A 16,622-nucleotide genomic window follows, 5' to 3' on the forward strand; every position below is an offset into this window, starting at 1 on the left:
GACAGTTAACAACCCCCCACCCCTCATCCCTGTCCTATGTATTGATTTGTTAGTTTTTATTGCATTTTTTTTTTGGTCTTCTGTACTTATAAATATCAGTCTGTACTGGAAATGAGATTAGTCTGATGAAGTGTGTCTGTCCCATGAAAGCTCATCACCAAATAAATCATTTTGTTGGTCTTTAAAGTGCTACATTTCTGCTGTTTTGTTTTGTTAAAGCTAACCATGTTAGTTAACTTTAGTTCAGAGCATGAACCATCAGCCATCTTCTATGAGATGATAAACTCTTTGAATGCACATTGAAAAGTCATGTCCTTAGAATTAGGTGAAATTCACCTCTCAAAAGTGACTGTATTTGAATCAGATATTGTGTGTGTGTGCGCGCGCGCGCGCAAGTGTGTGTAGAGGGGCTTTTTGTTGTCACTCCATTGATTTCATGATGTAGAAAATACGCACATCACTGGTTGAAATAATATGTTGTTTTATTCTTCTAAACAGAAGAAATGCAAACTTTATCTTAAATAGTTTTATTAAATTCTAGGCACAGCTTCCTTAATTATATCAGACCCTGTAAATTTGTTCCAGGCAAAAAAAGATGCTAAGTAGCTTTTAGAATTCCTATTTTACTGTCTGAGCAAGGCTAATGAAATATGTGAATCACATTTTCCTCCCAATTTAATGAAATCATTCATTAGTAAAAATGACATTTGTGTTCCATATTAAGTAAGTCCTTTGTGCATGGAAAGTAACTCTTTCAATTTAGTTTAAATTGGTACCAATCTATTTAACTTTACTGAATGATTCCTGATTGTTATGCTGCGAGTATTTTCACAAGGAAGTAGTTTCAAGTATTACACTAGTACAAACAGTGTGATTAAACAAGAGCTGAATCAATATATTTCATAATTTAAGTCTTTGACTTAACATACTGCTTTTGTAACTCCCACAGCTGACCAAACAGGAATGCTATTTATAGGAGATGCACTAATACAGGTCAGTACATTGTAAATTTATTCTGCACATATTCTTGTTTCAAGCATGTTTTACTCTTTATTACATTATTTACGTGGTACAAATCACTTTCTTTCTATGGTATATTCATTTTTAGGTTAATGGCATAAATGTAGAAAGTGCTACCCATGAAGAAGTGGTGAGTTTTATGTAACTTTCATATTTTGATACTCACATGAAATATTTGAGGTGCATATAAAATAATTCAAATTAGGCATGTTGTGTACCTGTAATCAGTGCAAGATGAGCCCCTCTAATCTGGAAATCTCTTGTCCAGCCACATCTGTAGCCCAGCCTGATTTCAGTTAGCTGGATGACTACTTACAATGGGTGTGGCCAAGTTTCCTGCTGTTCCATAAAGTTTGTTTACAGCGATCATTCCTGGCTCTGAGTGTTCTGTGCTGTTACTTAGCTCTCATTTACCCCTAAATGTCATCTACAAGCCCAGAAGGCAGTGGAAGTGTTGGTAATGCTGCTAGACAATATTAACCTCCTGTAGTCCAGCAAATTCTCTCATCCAGCACCTGTCAGGTGCCAAGGGTGCTGAATTAGAGAGGTTCAACCTGTATGGCCCTAAGCCTTTGACTTTGCCATTGACTTCCACCAGATCTGGCTCTCACATTGTAAGTATACAGGGCCATCTCTTGCCATCTGTAGGAGTCTATATCACCTCACTACAGCTTTCCAGGGTCTGCACTACAACAGGGAGAATTAGCAGTCCACAAAGGGGTGGAGGTTGTCCCCCTCCCCTTCCAAGCAGGACAGGGCCACACAATCAGTTCTCAGGCTTAGCCTTTAAGTCAGGTGGAACAGTAATATTTATGGTTCCCCAGCCTCCACGCTGGGTGAGAAACGTTCTGCAAGAATGCCAGAAATTAGGGCACTGGACTTTCAGTCACACAGAGCAATAATAGTCAGGCTCCCAGGCAGTGCAATCGGTAAGAACAGTAACCCCAGTCCAACCTAGGCTCTCAGGAAAGGAGTGATCACCTCAGGTAGTCTGTGGGCTCAGGTAAGGGATTGTGCTGCTGTGTGGAGTAGTAGTACTGCCTCTATGTCACAACCCAGGCCCTTATCCATGGTGATCGCTCTGGCACTGGATCAGCAGGAATATACCTGCAAAAAGCTGACCAGGATTCCAGCTCATTATCTAGCCAGACCATTTTCTGACTCAACTGAGTTATTTCCATAATCTCCCTCTGATGTACCTGGATCCATGATCATTCTTCACTCTCTTGAGGTACACAGCCAAGGGTATCAGCAGCAGCTCCTCTGCATCAAAGCTCAGATTGATTCCTGGGGAAGAAAGTAGTTCTCCCTGGTGCTCATCTCCAGCCTCTGGCCGCTTCCTCCCAACTGAACAACTGGACTGGCCTTTTATAGTTCCTCTTCCTATCATGTCCCTTTCCTTCTGGCATGTGGGGCATAGCCCTCCTAGTCTCACCTACAAGGAGGCTTGGGGTGTCCCCTCAGCAAATCTGAGGTAGGCCATGCCTCCTCCCTACAAACACTCTATCACTATAAAGTAGATATTGCACAAAATGTTTATATTCATAGGAAAGAGATGCTGCAACAGCCTAGATACCTAATATTAACTTCTGAATGCAGGAAAAGTGTCTTCCATACAAGTTTCTCCCATTTATAAGGCTACTGGTCACTCCTGGAAGTTGAATATAAAGCATGAAGATATTCATTGCCTACAGAAGGATAAATTGTTTTATTCCTTAAGATCTAATGCTGAAAATATGAAGATTATGAATTGTCAGTTGGTGTAAGGTATAGTTGTAAATATTGCAAAGATAATTTGCATATACATGCACAATCTAGTCTTAATATATTGAAAACATATCTGACAGAATGCACCATGCACCACTTGACAGGTGCCCCCTTCTCGCACTCTGTGGATTAGTCACTCTATCTCTGTTGCCCCCCTGCAACCACTCTTGCAACCTCTGGAACCACAACATCTTCTTTGTGGCTTAGCCCACCGGTCATGTAACTATTCATGTTTCCCCCTTCCAGGGGAATTTAACCCCTCAGTAGTCCAAAAGAGTCCTCCAGTTCATGGCTTCAGTGCCAGTCTCCCAGTGCCTGGTAGGGAACCCAAGACTGCATTTTCTGGGCTCCAGACCAAGGATCTTCAGCTCAGCAGCCTAGACTTCTGTATCTGTCCCTGAGGTTCTTCCTACTACTGGTTTCCGTTTTCTTTCTGGGCCTTCTAGTTCCCAAAGTCTCCTCACTTTTCCCAATGAATGACAGCACCTGCAGTCCCTACTCAATTTCCCCTTTCTCCTGGGAGGATCTGCTTTTTCTCAGGACAGGTTGAACCTCTCTAATCTAGCACCTTTGGAACCTGACCACTGCTGAACCAGAGAATTTTCCAGACCATGGGAGATCAGCATTCTAAAACTGGAATATAAATATAATTACCATGTTCACAGTTCAAGACACTTGTTTTATCTCCATATCAGTCTTTTTTTCTTTGGCATTGAACATCATTTATGTCCATTAAAACAAGGAGTGAACGTGAATCATTTCCTCCTTGAATAAAGTCTCTATTTTAAACCCTATACCCAATGGTAATATCCTATCAAAAGCAGTATTCAACCTCCTTGAACTCAGTGGAGACCCTTCTCCTGACTTTAGTGGAGGGGGTCAAGTCTTTTTATTACAACATAAATAATGTTTGTCAACGTTTTCTATCTCAGAGCTCCTTGCCTTGTCACCCACTGTCTCCCAAAAGATTTGAGAGTGCCATGCTCATTTTCTGTAGTGCTACATTGGTTGAAACTATGTTGCATGAAGTATGTTACAGAGGTTTGGGGAAGTTTGGGAAAGCCAGGTTCACGAGACAATTTGAAAGGATTGCTCGAACAAGACTCTAATTTGTGTACATTTAGTTTTAGATTATTATCTGATCATTGTTAGCAAGGATCATGTCCTTGCAAATAATTCTGTATCTTAGAAAACCCTGTACTGCGTCAAACTGTGTTGTGCTAGCACCATTTACAAACAGCCCACGTACTGTGGGAATGTAATCAGAAATTGTACATGTGGGGGCATGGAGTGATGTGATGTGTTTAAATTAACTGGTCAAATAATTTCTTGTTCACCTCCCCGCCCCAACGCACACATCAAAATGTATGACTTAGATTTCTCCATTATTTTACTAGATCTAATAAGGGCAGCTACTGATAGAGGGCTATCTTTAAAAAATGTAACACAATATAATGATCCTTTAAGATTAGAAGGGAAGTTTCATCATTTCACCAGATCTCCCAATTGTCTACACACACACATCTCTGTCAATTGACTTTGTCAACTAGAGCAAGTTCTAGAATTCAGTGCAGCATATAATCTCCCTTCTTTGTCATAGGAAGGGAAACCCTGCTTAAAAAGACAACTCACTGTTAACCTGTACCAAGCCATGGAGAAGGAGACTGAATCCCAGTATGCCTCCCAGTTGTAGAGTAACAATGCCAAAGTCCCTTCTCTGTTTCCAGTGTTGGGCATATTATTGTATTCATGAATACAAGGCTCCTTTAAGCCGTGTTTTGCACAGTGCCCATTTTTTATTTTACAAGGTATCCTACAGGTAGGGTGACCAACTGTCCCATATTTGGTGGGACTGTCCTGTGTTTGGGATGTCAGATGGGTGTCCCTATTTAATTTTTAAAAGGGGTGAATAGTCCCGTCTTTAGGCCCTCGGGGACTGGGAGTGAGGGCAGGAGCTCCTGCAGCCTCCACTTTCCCAGGGCTCTGGGCTGGGAGCTCCTGCAGCTGCTGCTTCCCTGGAGCTACAGGCCGGGAATGCCCTCAGCCACTGCTTCCTCAGGGCTGGGGAGGTGGTGGGGAGTGCCGGCTCCCTTGGACTTGGTGCAGCTGGGAGGAGCCACCCCTCTTCCCCTTAGCTCCCTGTCCCCTATTTGGGACAGGGAGATATGGTCACCTTACCTACAGGAGAACATCTGAAATCACTCTTCTGTGATTGTGGCATAGACATCTATGTGCATTTGTTCTTTTTGGTTGGTGTACAGAAGATTTGTCTGCCAATATTACTTAGGAAATGTGTATCTTCCTCTACTGCTGCAATAGCAAAAAAGAAATGTGACGTCAAATTTCAGTGAACTAGAGTAGGCTCTCAAATACTATAGCTGTGGACAGTGAGTGGTAAAAACATTTGTCTTACTTTAGCATTGAAAAATGGACTCTTTTCGGAAGCCACATAGAAAGTGATAGCTGACTGCTCGTCTCAGATAATCTTCTCTACCTGGTGTGCGAACTAGGACTGCTGGAGCAAATTCAGAATTTCATACTAAAGAGAACTGCGTTGTTGCACTTACAAAGATCTCTGGTATAAAAATTAAAAATGTCAAGCAAATCTTCTACAGGCCTGTATTTCATGTCTCAGTAACCTTGGCAGAACTCAGACTCAGAGGTTATATAAAGATTGCTAATTTGCTGAAACTCAAATAAATCAAGATTAAAAAATAGCCCCCAATCCAGCAAATGCTTGGTCAAAGTCTAAAAATAGTCCCACTGAAGTCAAATAGCTAAGGTTTATTTTTTAAACAAATTAGATTAACCTTGGCCATAAAAATGCCCAATAGTAGTAACCTATATGTTCTGAAGTAGTGTAATACATAGCATGTAGAGACTAAACAATCCTGTTACTGAAGATAGAAAAGACAGCAGTAAGTATCTAGGATAAAGAACAAGGCCAATAGCTTGTCTTGTAACAGGCTACTATGAACTACACGGAATAACTGGTTATTATTTCATAATTCATCTTTTAAATATACTTTAACTACAGGTATTTCATAAATGTAATAATTTCAGTAAAATTTGAGGGCCAGATGATGAAAACATTCATCCATGCTCCGTGCATAGTCCTTAACTTTAAGTACAGAGGTAGGCCCATTGACCTGACTAGATAAAATGGAAATAATCATTGACAAGAGAAAGGGTGATAATCAGTGGAACTAGTTGTAGATCTGCAAGGCACCATCCTTTCAAGCATAACATTAGACCTGTTCAAGAAAGCAATTTCTTATGATATCAGTCTCATGAGTAATTTCTCTGTTTGATCTTCCATTTGGAGGTAAATTATTAAGAAATTTAGAGCAAGGCAATTCTAGCTCTGTGTGTGTGTGTGTGTATGTGTATGTGTGTGTGTGTGCACATGTGTGTTCCTTCCTTCTTTTGAGATTTTTAGTAGGTTTTATGTCCCTGTGGAGTTTTGTATTTTTCAATCTTTTTATATATGTTTATATTTTTTTAAAAATGTTGTAAGCCACCTTGAATATTATAAAGACAGATGCAGGGTAAAATACTTCATATAAATAAATTAAATAATATATCTTAAGGTCTCAGATCTCTCTTTCAGTCTGGCTTCAGAACTGGTTATGTGTACAGTATAGATACTCTGTTTGCCTTGTTACAATAAACAAAGATCAGCGATGAAAATATTAGGTTTCTGGAAGTCTGTAACAAAATTCCTACTGACTATTGTGGGGAGAGGATTTCACTATAAGTCTCTGTTGATACTTTTAGGTCCCTCAGCTGTCTTTGATCACACTGGCTACTAAAGTCTTACTGACCTGCATGATAGGTGTGGATGAAGTCATGTTTGAATGTGCACTGTGACAGAGCACTAATTGTAGTAGCCAGATCACAGAGGTTGCTGCAACACAGAAAAGGCCACAAGCTTAATGGAGCAATCAGGCTGTTTCTAATAGGGTCACAGATAATGCACAGTAATTTTTGAGCTAATGAGACAATTAGCTCAGTACTTTTTTTTTTAAATCTATTGGCATTCTGGGCACCACAGTGGACTCATCTGGAGATTTAACAATGTGATTTAAAAGTTTTATGCATGGGTTTCAGCTTAAAAAATAGGAAGACATCTGTGATCTGAAAAAAAGAACAAATAAGGGTCAGGGGTTCACATGCAACAGAGACCCTGCACATACAGAGTGAACAATGGTACACTTGGTATTTGCTATAAAGTAGTTGCTTGAACTGATAACTTATGAGTGCACTCTGCCTCCCCAGCCTGTGGGAAAGGTTCCCAGACTGTTGAAGAAGATTCTGATGGTCTCACTAACATGTCATGAATGTCAGTCAAGTTATTCTTTAAGATGCAAAGTGACAATGAAGAGTCAGATGCTAAGATTGGCACACATAGTAGCTATGACACAAGATTTCTTCTGACATTCATGAAGTTGCTGACCATAGTGGAATGCTGTTTTTGGGCTCAGGAAACAAGCACTGAGTTATGGGACCACATTGTCTTATAAGTCTAGGATGACGAGCAGAAACTGCAGAACTTTCAAATGAGGAATGCCGCTTCCATGGAACTGTGCAATGAGCTCAACCTTACTCTGCAGTGCCCGGGCAGGAGAATGAGAAGCAGCCCTGCTGGTGGAGAAGCATGTGGTGATTGCAATGAGAAAATGGGATAACTGGACAGTTACCAGCCAGTTTGGAGTAGGAAAGCCAACAGCTGGACTTGTGTGATGGAAGTATGCAGGGTCCTACGTTGTTTCCTGCTCTGAAAGACCATGACCCTGGGTGACAAGTATAAAATTGTGGATGTCTTGGCACAGATGGGCCTCCCTAATTGCAGAGGGGCAATAGATGGCATGCATATTCCAATTCTGGCAACAGACTACTTTACCTCCAAGCACGTTATCTAGAACAGGTGCATGGTTCTCCAGGTGCTGGTGGGCATTTCACGAACATTAGCAGCAGGCAGGTCCAGAAAGGTTCATGATCCATGCACCTTTCAAGACACTGGCCTGTTCAGGAAGTTGCCCATGGTGACTTTCTTCCAGGACAAGAAGATCACTGTGAGAGAAGTCAAAATGCCTGAGAAGTCAAAAATCCTGAGACCCTGCTTTCCTGTTAATACTATGGCTCATGAAGCCGTACACTGGGAACTTTTACAGCGGTAGGAGTGAGTCAACAACAGGCTGAGCAGTTGCAGAATGACAGTGCACTATGCTTTTGGCAATGTAAAAGTCTGCTCGTGATGTTTGTATGGGAAGCTGGATCTGTCTAGTGACAAAATCTTTATGCTTATAGCTGTGTGCAGTCCTCTCCACAACCTTTGGGAAGGGAAGTGTGAAAGCTTCACTCAGGACTGGACCACTCAGGATCAGTGCCTGGAAGCTGAGTCTGAACTGCCTGAGAAGAAAGCTATCAGAGAAGCACAGCAAGGAGCCATAAGATCACCCGATAGAGGGCAGTGGAGTTCAAATTAATGACCAGAAAGGTGAAAACAGGCATTGTGGTACAGGTACTGGAGTCCTGCCACAGAGCCGTACTACACCATGGCATCCACATTGGAATCCTAGTTCTATATGTGGAGCACAACAAGCACTATGCTTCTCATTGAGGTGGTTTACCTAGAGCAGAGCAACTGCTGAACTAATGTGCACTAAGTGCCTTGCCAGTGTGGACACATTGGCTACGTCTACACATGCCCCAAACTTCGAAATGGCCATGCAAATGGCCATTTCGAAGTTTACTAATGAAGCGCTGAAATGCATATTCAGCACTTCATTGGCATGCGGGCGGCAGCAGCGCTTCGAAATTGACGTGCCTTGCCGCCGCGTGGCGCGTCCAGATGGGGCTCCTTTTCGAAAGGGCCCCGCCTATTTCAAAGTCCCCTTATTCCCATGAGCTCATGGGAATAAGGGGACTTCGAAGTAGGTGGCTTCCTTTCGAAAAGGAGCCCCATCTGGACGCGCCGCGCGGCGGCAAGGCGCGTCAATTTCGAAGCACTGTTGCCGCCCGCATGCTAATGAAGCGCTGAATATGCATTTCAGCGCTTCATTAGTAAACTTCGAAATGGCCATTTGCATGGCCATTTCGAAGTTTGGGGCACGTGTAGACACGGCCATTGGGAGTTACAATGCAGTGAGTGGATTCACTGCTCTGTAAGTTGCCAGCATAAACTTTGGCCTCAGTGTTACAGCTAAAAACAAGCTGGAAGGAATGATTTAGCATATGTAGTTAACACATATTCCATGGAACTATTCAAGTGAAGTGGCCCAGTAATACCTCAGTAGACACAAGACAAAAGAGTGAGTGTTGCTGTGTTACAGATCATTGTAATAAACCGTGAATCCAATTTTTTTTTAATATTGTGTCTTTTACTGTCTATCAAACTTAAGAATTTAAGCTCCCCAGCTTGTCTTTTGAAAACCTTGTGCAAGGAAAGGCAATGAAAAAGAAAAAGAGAAAGTAGAAAAGGCTCAAAGTCTGGCCCAATGCTTCCATTGAAAGTTTTATCACTGATTTCAGTGGGACAAGGATTTTTGCCAAGGTGCCTTAATGCCTGTTAAGCAGATGAATCAAATTATGTTAAAAACAGCTCTGTAAATTTGAAACATTCAACTTTCAGGTTTTTTTAAGCATTGTAATGTTTTTGTTGTTTGGGGAACAATAACTGTTTAGGCTCTCGACAATTCATTTTCTGTATTTTATCTTGGTTTTCCTCTCTGAACTGTTTTCTGTCCTTTGTGATTGCTGGTGTCAGTCAAGAAAAAAAATGTTTTTAGTGTGTGTGTTATGTGAGAAGCAAATCTCTGTCACCGTGAGTAAAGATAACCAGAGAGAGGCTCTCAGCATGTAAGGACCCAAGTAGCAATGAAAGGAAATGAGCTATCCCTTTTTTCAGTCAGGTATTATAAATGGGTTGCTTTTTCACAGTTACAGCTTTAGCTTTTATAACATTCACCCCTGTGAATCTTAGGAGATTAGCTGCTGCCGTGTACATGGTCACTAAAGGAATGATAGATTTTTTTAAAAGAAAAGTTTCATCCAGTGTGTTTAATGCATCTAAATGCAGTACCGACTCCTGGATTTTCAGAGCTTTCCTAAACTATAAGTCATGTATCTCATTGACTTTATCGTGATGTGGTTGTTATAGTGGGAAAATGCCCCCTTCCGCATCACCATTTTGCATCATATCTGGGGGCAAATAGATGACATTTTTTTTCAGGTGCCTATCTGTCATAGGAGGCATTCTTGGGATTTAGCGTATCAGACTACTTAGCAGATAGCAGATTAGAATATCACTTTAAAATGAGACCAAAGATAGTAGATATAGCTATAAAATGTGAATCAGTGCCCTCAGAAACAGTTACTTGAACCTTCCATATATAGTTAGGGCTGTAACTGTATGCTTCATTATCACTCAAACTGTACAAATCTGCCATGTGGTCCCAGCAGATCAACATCAGACTTGTGTAGAATTTGCACGTTGTTTTGCAGTTTCAGATTTCTTGCCATTTCATTTGTATGATTTTGCAATTCTAAAGTTTGCTTTGCACAGTGCTGAAAACATTCAGAACCTTCAGACCCTCCCTGTCCACCCTCCAAACATTAGCCTTTGCCTTTACTGGTTACAAAGGCTTACTTTTACTCAAAAATGGTAGTTTCTCTAAATTCTGCATGGAAACAGTCCCATTTCAGAGCTTATATATAGTAAGAGTTGATGTATTTTTATAATTTGCTACTTTGCTGGGGGTCAGTAGGGATCTGAGGAGCCACCTCCTTTGTGGCATAAGTTTTGCCTAGTGGTAAGAGTCCAGTGAGAGGCTGCATACTTCCACAGTGGTAGTGTGTAGTGGCACAAATTTAAAGGGGCTGCCTCTGGGCAATAGGGCTGACTCTCCTGCCATCAGGGCTGCCTAGTGGCAAGAGTCTATATGGCTGCCTCTCTTGGATGAGGGTTGCCTAGTGGCAAGTACAGGAAGGGTAGGAGAACCTTAACCCACTCTACTCCACTGGATTCTGACACAAATCTCTGTGACAACCAGATGCTCAGTCAGTACATCCAGACATGCTTCCAGACAGTCAGTCCCAATTCTGTTTACCTTCTCCATTGGTCCCCACAGTAATCTCAGCTCCTTCAGAAAAGAGTTGGGGAGCTCAGCATCAGGTTTGGTGATCCAGTGGCTTTTCAGAACACACTCACTATCCTCAGACAGCCCCAGTTGAACTGGGCTGTTTCCTTTCGTATGCTCCCTTTGTTGGGAGCATGTGTAGCAGGGGCAAGGGTGTGTGGCCTCCTGGGCCCAAAGGAGTGAATTACTCTTGTGTCACCAGTGTGGGGTTGATACACCCCCCTATGGGGCTCTCACCCACGTCTATTTCACAGCCATTTAATTTCCTTGATGAGGAGAGCAGAAAGGAGTTTGGTATTACCAGCACTTACAGTGTACCTATATAATTTTGAGTACAAAAACAGAATCACTGTAAATAAAACTGATAGACAAATTAACCTCTTCTGCAAAAAATTCTGAAACCTACATCTCTTTCCCTAATTTTCAGACCCTTTAGTAATGGAGTGATGAAAGAACTACAGTTGTAATGGAATAATTTGCTACTCACATACACCTTTTGCCAGACAGATGGTCTGTTTCCCAGCTACTGTCCAGCTCCTTGACTATATATAATGAATTTCCCTTTTTGTTCTCCTTCCAGCCAACTCAGGCATAGCACAAGCCAGAATTGTACTCTATGCTGTTAAGAAGATTGAGTTTCAGAACAGAAAATATGGTCCCAGCACTGGCTGATTTATGTGTTTATTCTTGTGTTGAATCATTCCAATAAGGAAAGTTGCTGTGTAGGTATTTGATTTAGGTTTACTTTGGTTTAGGTTTGGTTTAGTTTCACTAGTGGAATTCAATCTCTTTATGTCCCCACAGTAGAAAGTAAAAAATAAGAGGCTACTTTCATGCAAAACAAGCTGAGTAATGGGGGTGCTGAATCCTGACAGTCAGTGAGATGTATAGATGCATCTCCCTTTTGGATTATTATTTTAGAAATATTTCCTATATGTACTATTAACTATACAAGGGGCCTGATTCATTTGTGAAAGTAGTTTCCTGTAGTTGGAGTTGAGCCTAAGCAAGAATTAATTAAGCACTGCAGCTAGGGTTCATAACTGTAACATTGAAGAAAGCATGTCTTTTCACTTGATGGAGAGGGATTTAGAAGCCTGACTTTTCCCATGCACCCATCTGTGATTGGTTGATACAAAACATAGTCACAGAACATAAATTATTTATACACCTGTGACAGCAAACATGCTGATGAATTGAATCAAAATGATGGAACAGACTAGAAAATCAAATTCAGTTGAATTACATTCTGCACATTTTTATTTACTTGACACAGTAACTATGGTCTCATCCCAGCCATACTCAGGAGAGCAGAGGAATAGATGCTAACTGCTGAGGAAGGCATGATGGGTTTTAGGAAACACTAAGTGGGTTCCCAAACCAATGGATTTTTATAAAAGGGATAGCAGGATTCCATGCATGGTGAACAGATGAACTGATACCAAAGGAAATTTTTGTCTGGCAAAGTAAATAAAATAGATCATGCCAGTGCCTGGTGGATACATCTTGGAGAGGAGAAGTTGGGCCCTGGGGTTAGGGCACTAGACTGAGATTTGGGAGACTCAGTTCCTTCTTCTTTCATAAGCTTCCTGAGTGTCCTTGCCAATGTTGTTCTCTGTCTCTAAAATGGGAGAGAACAGGCCTTCCCTACCTTATGCTATGTCTACACTATGAGATAACTGTGATTTTTAATAAATTTGATTTTTAACATTGTTAACAATTTGAATTTAAGCGTCCACAAATCTTCTTGAAATTTGACCCATTGTTTTTTTCTGTCAAGTTTCCATGTCCCCATTGCCCTATGCAAGTTAGACAGCATGAGCAGTGCTTTGTGGGTACCTATCCCACAGTTCCTTAGCCCTGGTTGCTTGTGGACTTTTCATTTTAGAATCCCAGCATGCAAAACACTGTCCCAGATTTCAGAGCACCCAGTAACAGAATTCAACCTTCCCCCAAACCTGCTCGGGTTCCCTGCACTGTGCATCCTCTGTGTGGACATTGGTAAAGTGGTGGGCAGCTGTACTATCAGCCCTGTTCATCCCCACCCGGTTCTGTCACCTGCACATCTGCTGTAGATGTCAGCATAGCAGTGGGCAGCTGTGCCTTCAGCCCTCCCGCAAACCAGCCTAGGTTCCCTGTGCCGCACGTCCTATGCGAATGTTGGCATAGTGGTGGGTATCTATGCTATCAGCCCAGTCCATCCCCGCCTGGTTCCATCAACCATGTGTCCAGACCTTTATATTTGCAGGCCTCGGTGCTACAGAATTCAAATTCTATTCTAACTCAATCAAAAATTTGCGGGCTTCCTGCGACTTTCTTCCTGCGCACCTGGCTTGAGAGCAGCAGAGAAGGAAGTGGCCATACTTGGAGGGTCACTGCATAGCTTTGAGGGACACATACAGAACATTTTTGGAGGCTAATAAATGTGAATTAAAGTCATGGCACTTCCACGCTAGCCTTTATTTGAAATCTGAAATTCAAAATTGACGCTATACCTCTCTGGTAATAATGGACATTTTGTTATCTGTATTAGGGCTCAGTAAATTGAGCTAATGGTATTTACAGTGAAGACAGTGACATTTTAATATTGAGCTAAATCCTGTAAATTTGATTTTATCTCATAGTATAGATGCAGCCTTAAATGGGTGGTGGGAGGATAATTTCATTTAAGATTGTGAAGTATTTAGCTATCACTGTGATAAGAGCTTTGTTGTACTTTATTTACACTATATATTCTCATATATTTTAGGAATGCACCCAATGTTTTAAAATAAATCCTATAAACCTACATATTAATTTTTCTTTTTGGATCCAAAGGCTACTGAAGTCAATTAAAGTATTTCTTTTGACTTCAGTAATCTTTGGATCAAAGTACTCTATCTACACTTCCAATGTAGCTACCAGAAGCAACTGTAGCATGAATTTTTGAGACCCACACCCATATTTCCTCCCAAAATCCTCATGTCAAAACAACTTTTTGGATAAAGTTACATGGTCTCATTTATGTTAGTGATTCATCAGTTTTATCATCTGGAATTAATGGATCACATGCATGAAAATGTGTGGAAACTTTTTGAAAAAGAACTATTAATTGGCTTCATATTTATATATAAAACCCCTGCAATCCAGCTTTCCTGCACTGTGTTCTCTTGAAAAAGCGCTGTTACTACGACATTTGGAGTCACTTGTTTTAACCATTTTTAGCTATCAACCTATTCTGATGTGATTCAGATACTCAGCACTAATCCAAGAATTGTAAAATGAAACACAAACAGCAGAGGGATGATCCTCTCTAATAAATGGGGTAAACAGCCCCTAAAGTTTTGTCTTTGTATGATGAGCAAAAAATGTTATCTATTCCGAAAACAATCACTGTTGATAAGATATTTAAGATAGGATTTTGGCTATTGGGTTGCTACATTCTTCCCTCTCCCTGATGGATGCTGGATTTTAAGAGTTCTAATTTCATGTTTTCTTATTTCTTACGGTTTTTATAAATATTTTAATTTGAAATTTTAGAAAAGAATAGTCATATGAAGTCAGTATCAGCTCCTATGGGGCATGATTGTGCACTGAAATCATAGACGTTATCAAAGCACTTAGTATTTTGCAGATTGAAACCCATGATACTTACATCAATGCTAACAGTCTCAGAGGGGTAGCTGTGTTGTTCTGTAGCTTCACAAATAACAAGCAGTCCTGTAGCGCCTTAAAGACTAGCAAATTTATTAGGTCATGAACTTTCATGGGTATTTCTGTCCAACAGCTAGTAAACCAGTAAATACAGCATAAGAACCAATGCTCTGATAACATCACCATCTTCTAGTTGAGTCTAGCACTCAGCAGCACAAGAAAACCAGCATTGATTATTGACTGTCATTCAGCCAGAGTAGTTTTCATCATCATTTCATGCTGTAGCTAATGGAGTGAAGGTAAAGATTTTAAGGCTAACTCTATTTAGAGACTGTTTCCATCAGATATAATTCTTTCGCTAGTAGTCAGGAGATGTGTTACGAATACAAATGCTGCCAAAGAAAATGGGAACAATAAAGGCTACAGAAAAATCATATCAAGATCTGCATTTAGTTTCTTTTAATCCGTCTAGGTTGATCAGAGTTTGTATTTTCTTTCTCACTAACATAGCCATCTAAGTGTCACTTGGAAAGATTTCTAATATATCTGAAGAATCTGAATAAGTGAAACCATGAGTATTAAATGCTCCACTATATATCAATTTAACTAAAGCTGAGTTCAGTAATAAAGTTTTTGCTTGTACAGTAAACCCTCGAAGTGCGTGATTTTGAGCTGCGCTTAACTCATATTCATGCGAGTCAAGCGCAACCCAAAATCCCGCTCCCCCAGGTCCTGGCTCAACCACCCTCAGAAGCGTGCAGCCCTGGTTCAACCCCTGCCTCTAGCCCCATTTAAACCCCCCATGGCCCGGCATACCCTCCAACCCCTGTGCCCAGCTCTGGCTCCGGCTCAACACTCCTGGGCCCAGTTCAAACCCCCACTAGCTCACCACCTGAGCACAGCACTAGCTCACTACCCCCACTAATGGCTCTGGTTCAACACCCACATCTGCCATGGCTCAAACACCCTGCATGCAGCTCTGGCTCTCCACCCCGCCTCCGGTTCAAGCCCTCCCACTCTGGTTCAATCCCCCCCATGCGTGGCTCTGGCTCACCACCCCCTCCCTGGTTCAACCGTTCCCCCATGCACGGCTCCAGCTTAGCTCTACCCCCCTGCAGCCCTAACCCACCCCAGGCTTAACTGTCCCCAAATACCCACCTCCAACTTGAGGACTTACCATGCAAAAGGAGCTCCAGGTGCGCCTGCTGCTTCCCTTACTGCAAAACGTGCATTCCGCTGGTGAAAAAAGCCACCCTCCAACACACACAAAATTCAAGGTACACAAGGATGTGTGGGAACACGACCCTCATGTAAATCAAGGCACTACTTTATTCAAAGGGCCATTTTTTTTGTCCTGTAGATAAGGACAGAAATCTCATCAATTTCAATAGGAGCTCCACATAGGGACCGAAAAAAAAATGACAATTAGTTGCTCTGTTGATGTGCATTCAAAGTATCTAAATATATTAGAAGCTCCTAATTCAGAAATTAGGAAGTGTCACTTGTTTACTGGTGATTTTGTCATTATTCACCCTAATAATGCTAAACTGTGTGTATTTTCACATGTCAACAAGCGTACTTTTCTTTACAAGTTGTGTAGTGGAACATTGATGGATATAAGACACTGCTTAATTCTCAAATAAATTCCTATGTGGCTGTTCAATGTGTCTGACTTAAGGCACCACTGAAATGAGGTGAAAGTGATCTAACACCTTCATTTATACTGAAAAGATAAGTCATACTGGTGTTGTGAAGGCCCTAGAGTTTCTGAAGAATGACAAAATTACGGATGGATGGGTGCTTCATGCAATATTTCATAGCTTTGCCACGAGCAGTTTTTTCTTCATACTGAAATTTGGGCAAGTATGAATTCAGACTGGAACAGGGTAATGTGTAGGGTTCAAAGTCACAGCATACCTGTTTGTGGTTTCTGTAAGTTGTGCTGATGGTGAGACCAGTGAAAAGCAGTGTTATTTATCTAAATGAAATAAGCAAGTATTCTGGTTAGAATGTGAAGCAAATATTGAATGGCAGAAATTGAAGAAAAACCTGTCAAAGATA

General features: G+C 41.2%; 1 protein-coding gene across 3 annotated transcripts in view; it reads left to right on the forward strand.

The window, feature by feature from the left end:
• SNTG2 (syntrophin gamma 2) overlaps positions 1 to 16,622 on the forward strand; it is a 329,137-nt gene that overhangs the window by 145,153 nt on the left and 167,362 nt on the right. For all 3 annotated transcript variants that reach the window (XM_074988929.1, XM_074988931.1, XM_074988930.1), the window contains exons 5-6: positions 950 to 993; positions 1,109 to 1,150. In XM_074988929.1, coding sequence (XP_074845030.1) covers positions 950 to 993; positions 1,109 to 1,150 — 86 coding nt within the window. The remainder of the gene's footprint in view (positions 1 to 949; positions 994 to 1,108; positions 1,151 to 16,622) is intronic.

Source organism: Carettochelys insculpta, chromosome 3 (assembly GCF_033958435.1).
Source record: "Carettochelys insculpta isolate YL-2023 chromosome 3, ASM3395843v1, whole genome shotgun sequence".
Classification (NCBI taxonomy): Eukaryota; Metazoa; Chordata; order Testudines; family Carettochelyidae; genus Carettochelys; species Carettochelys insculpta.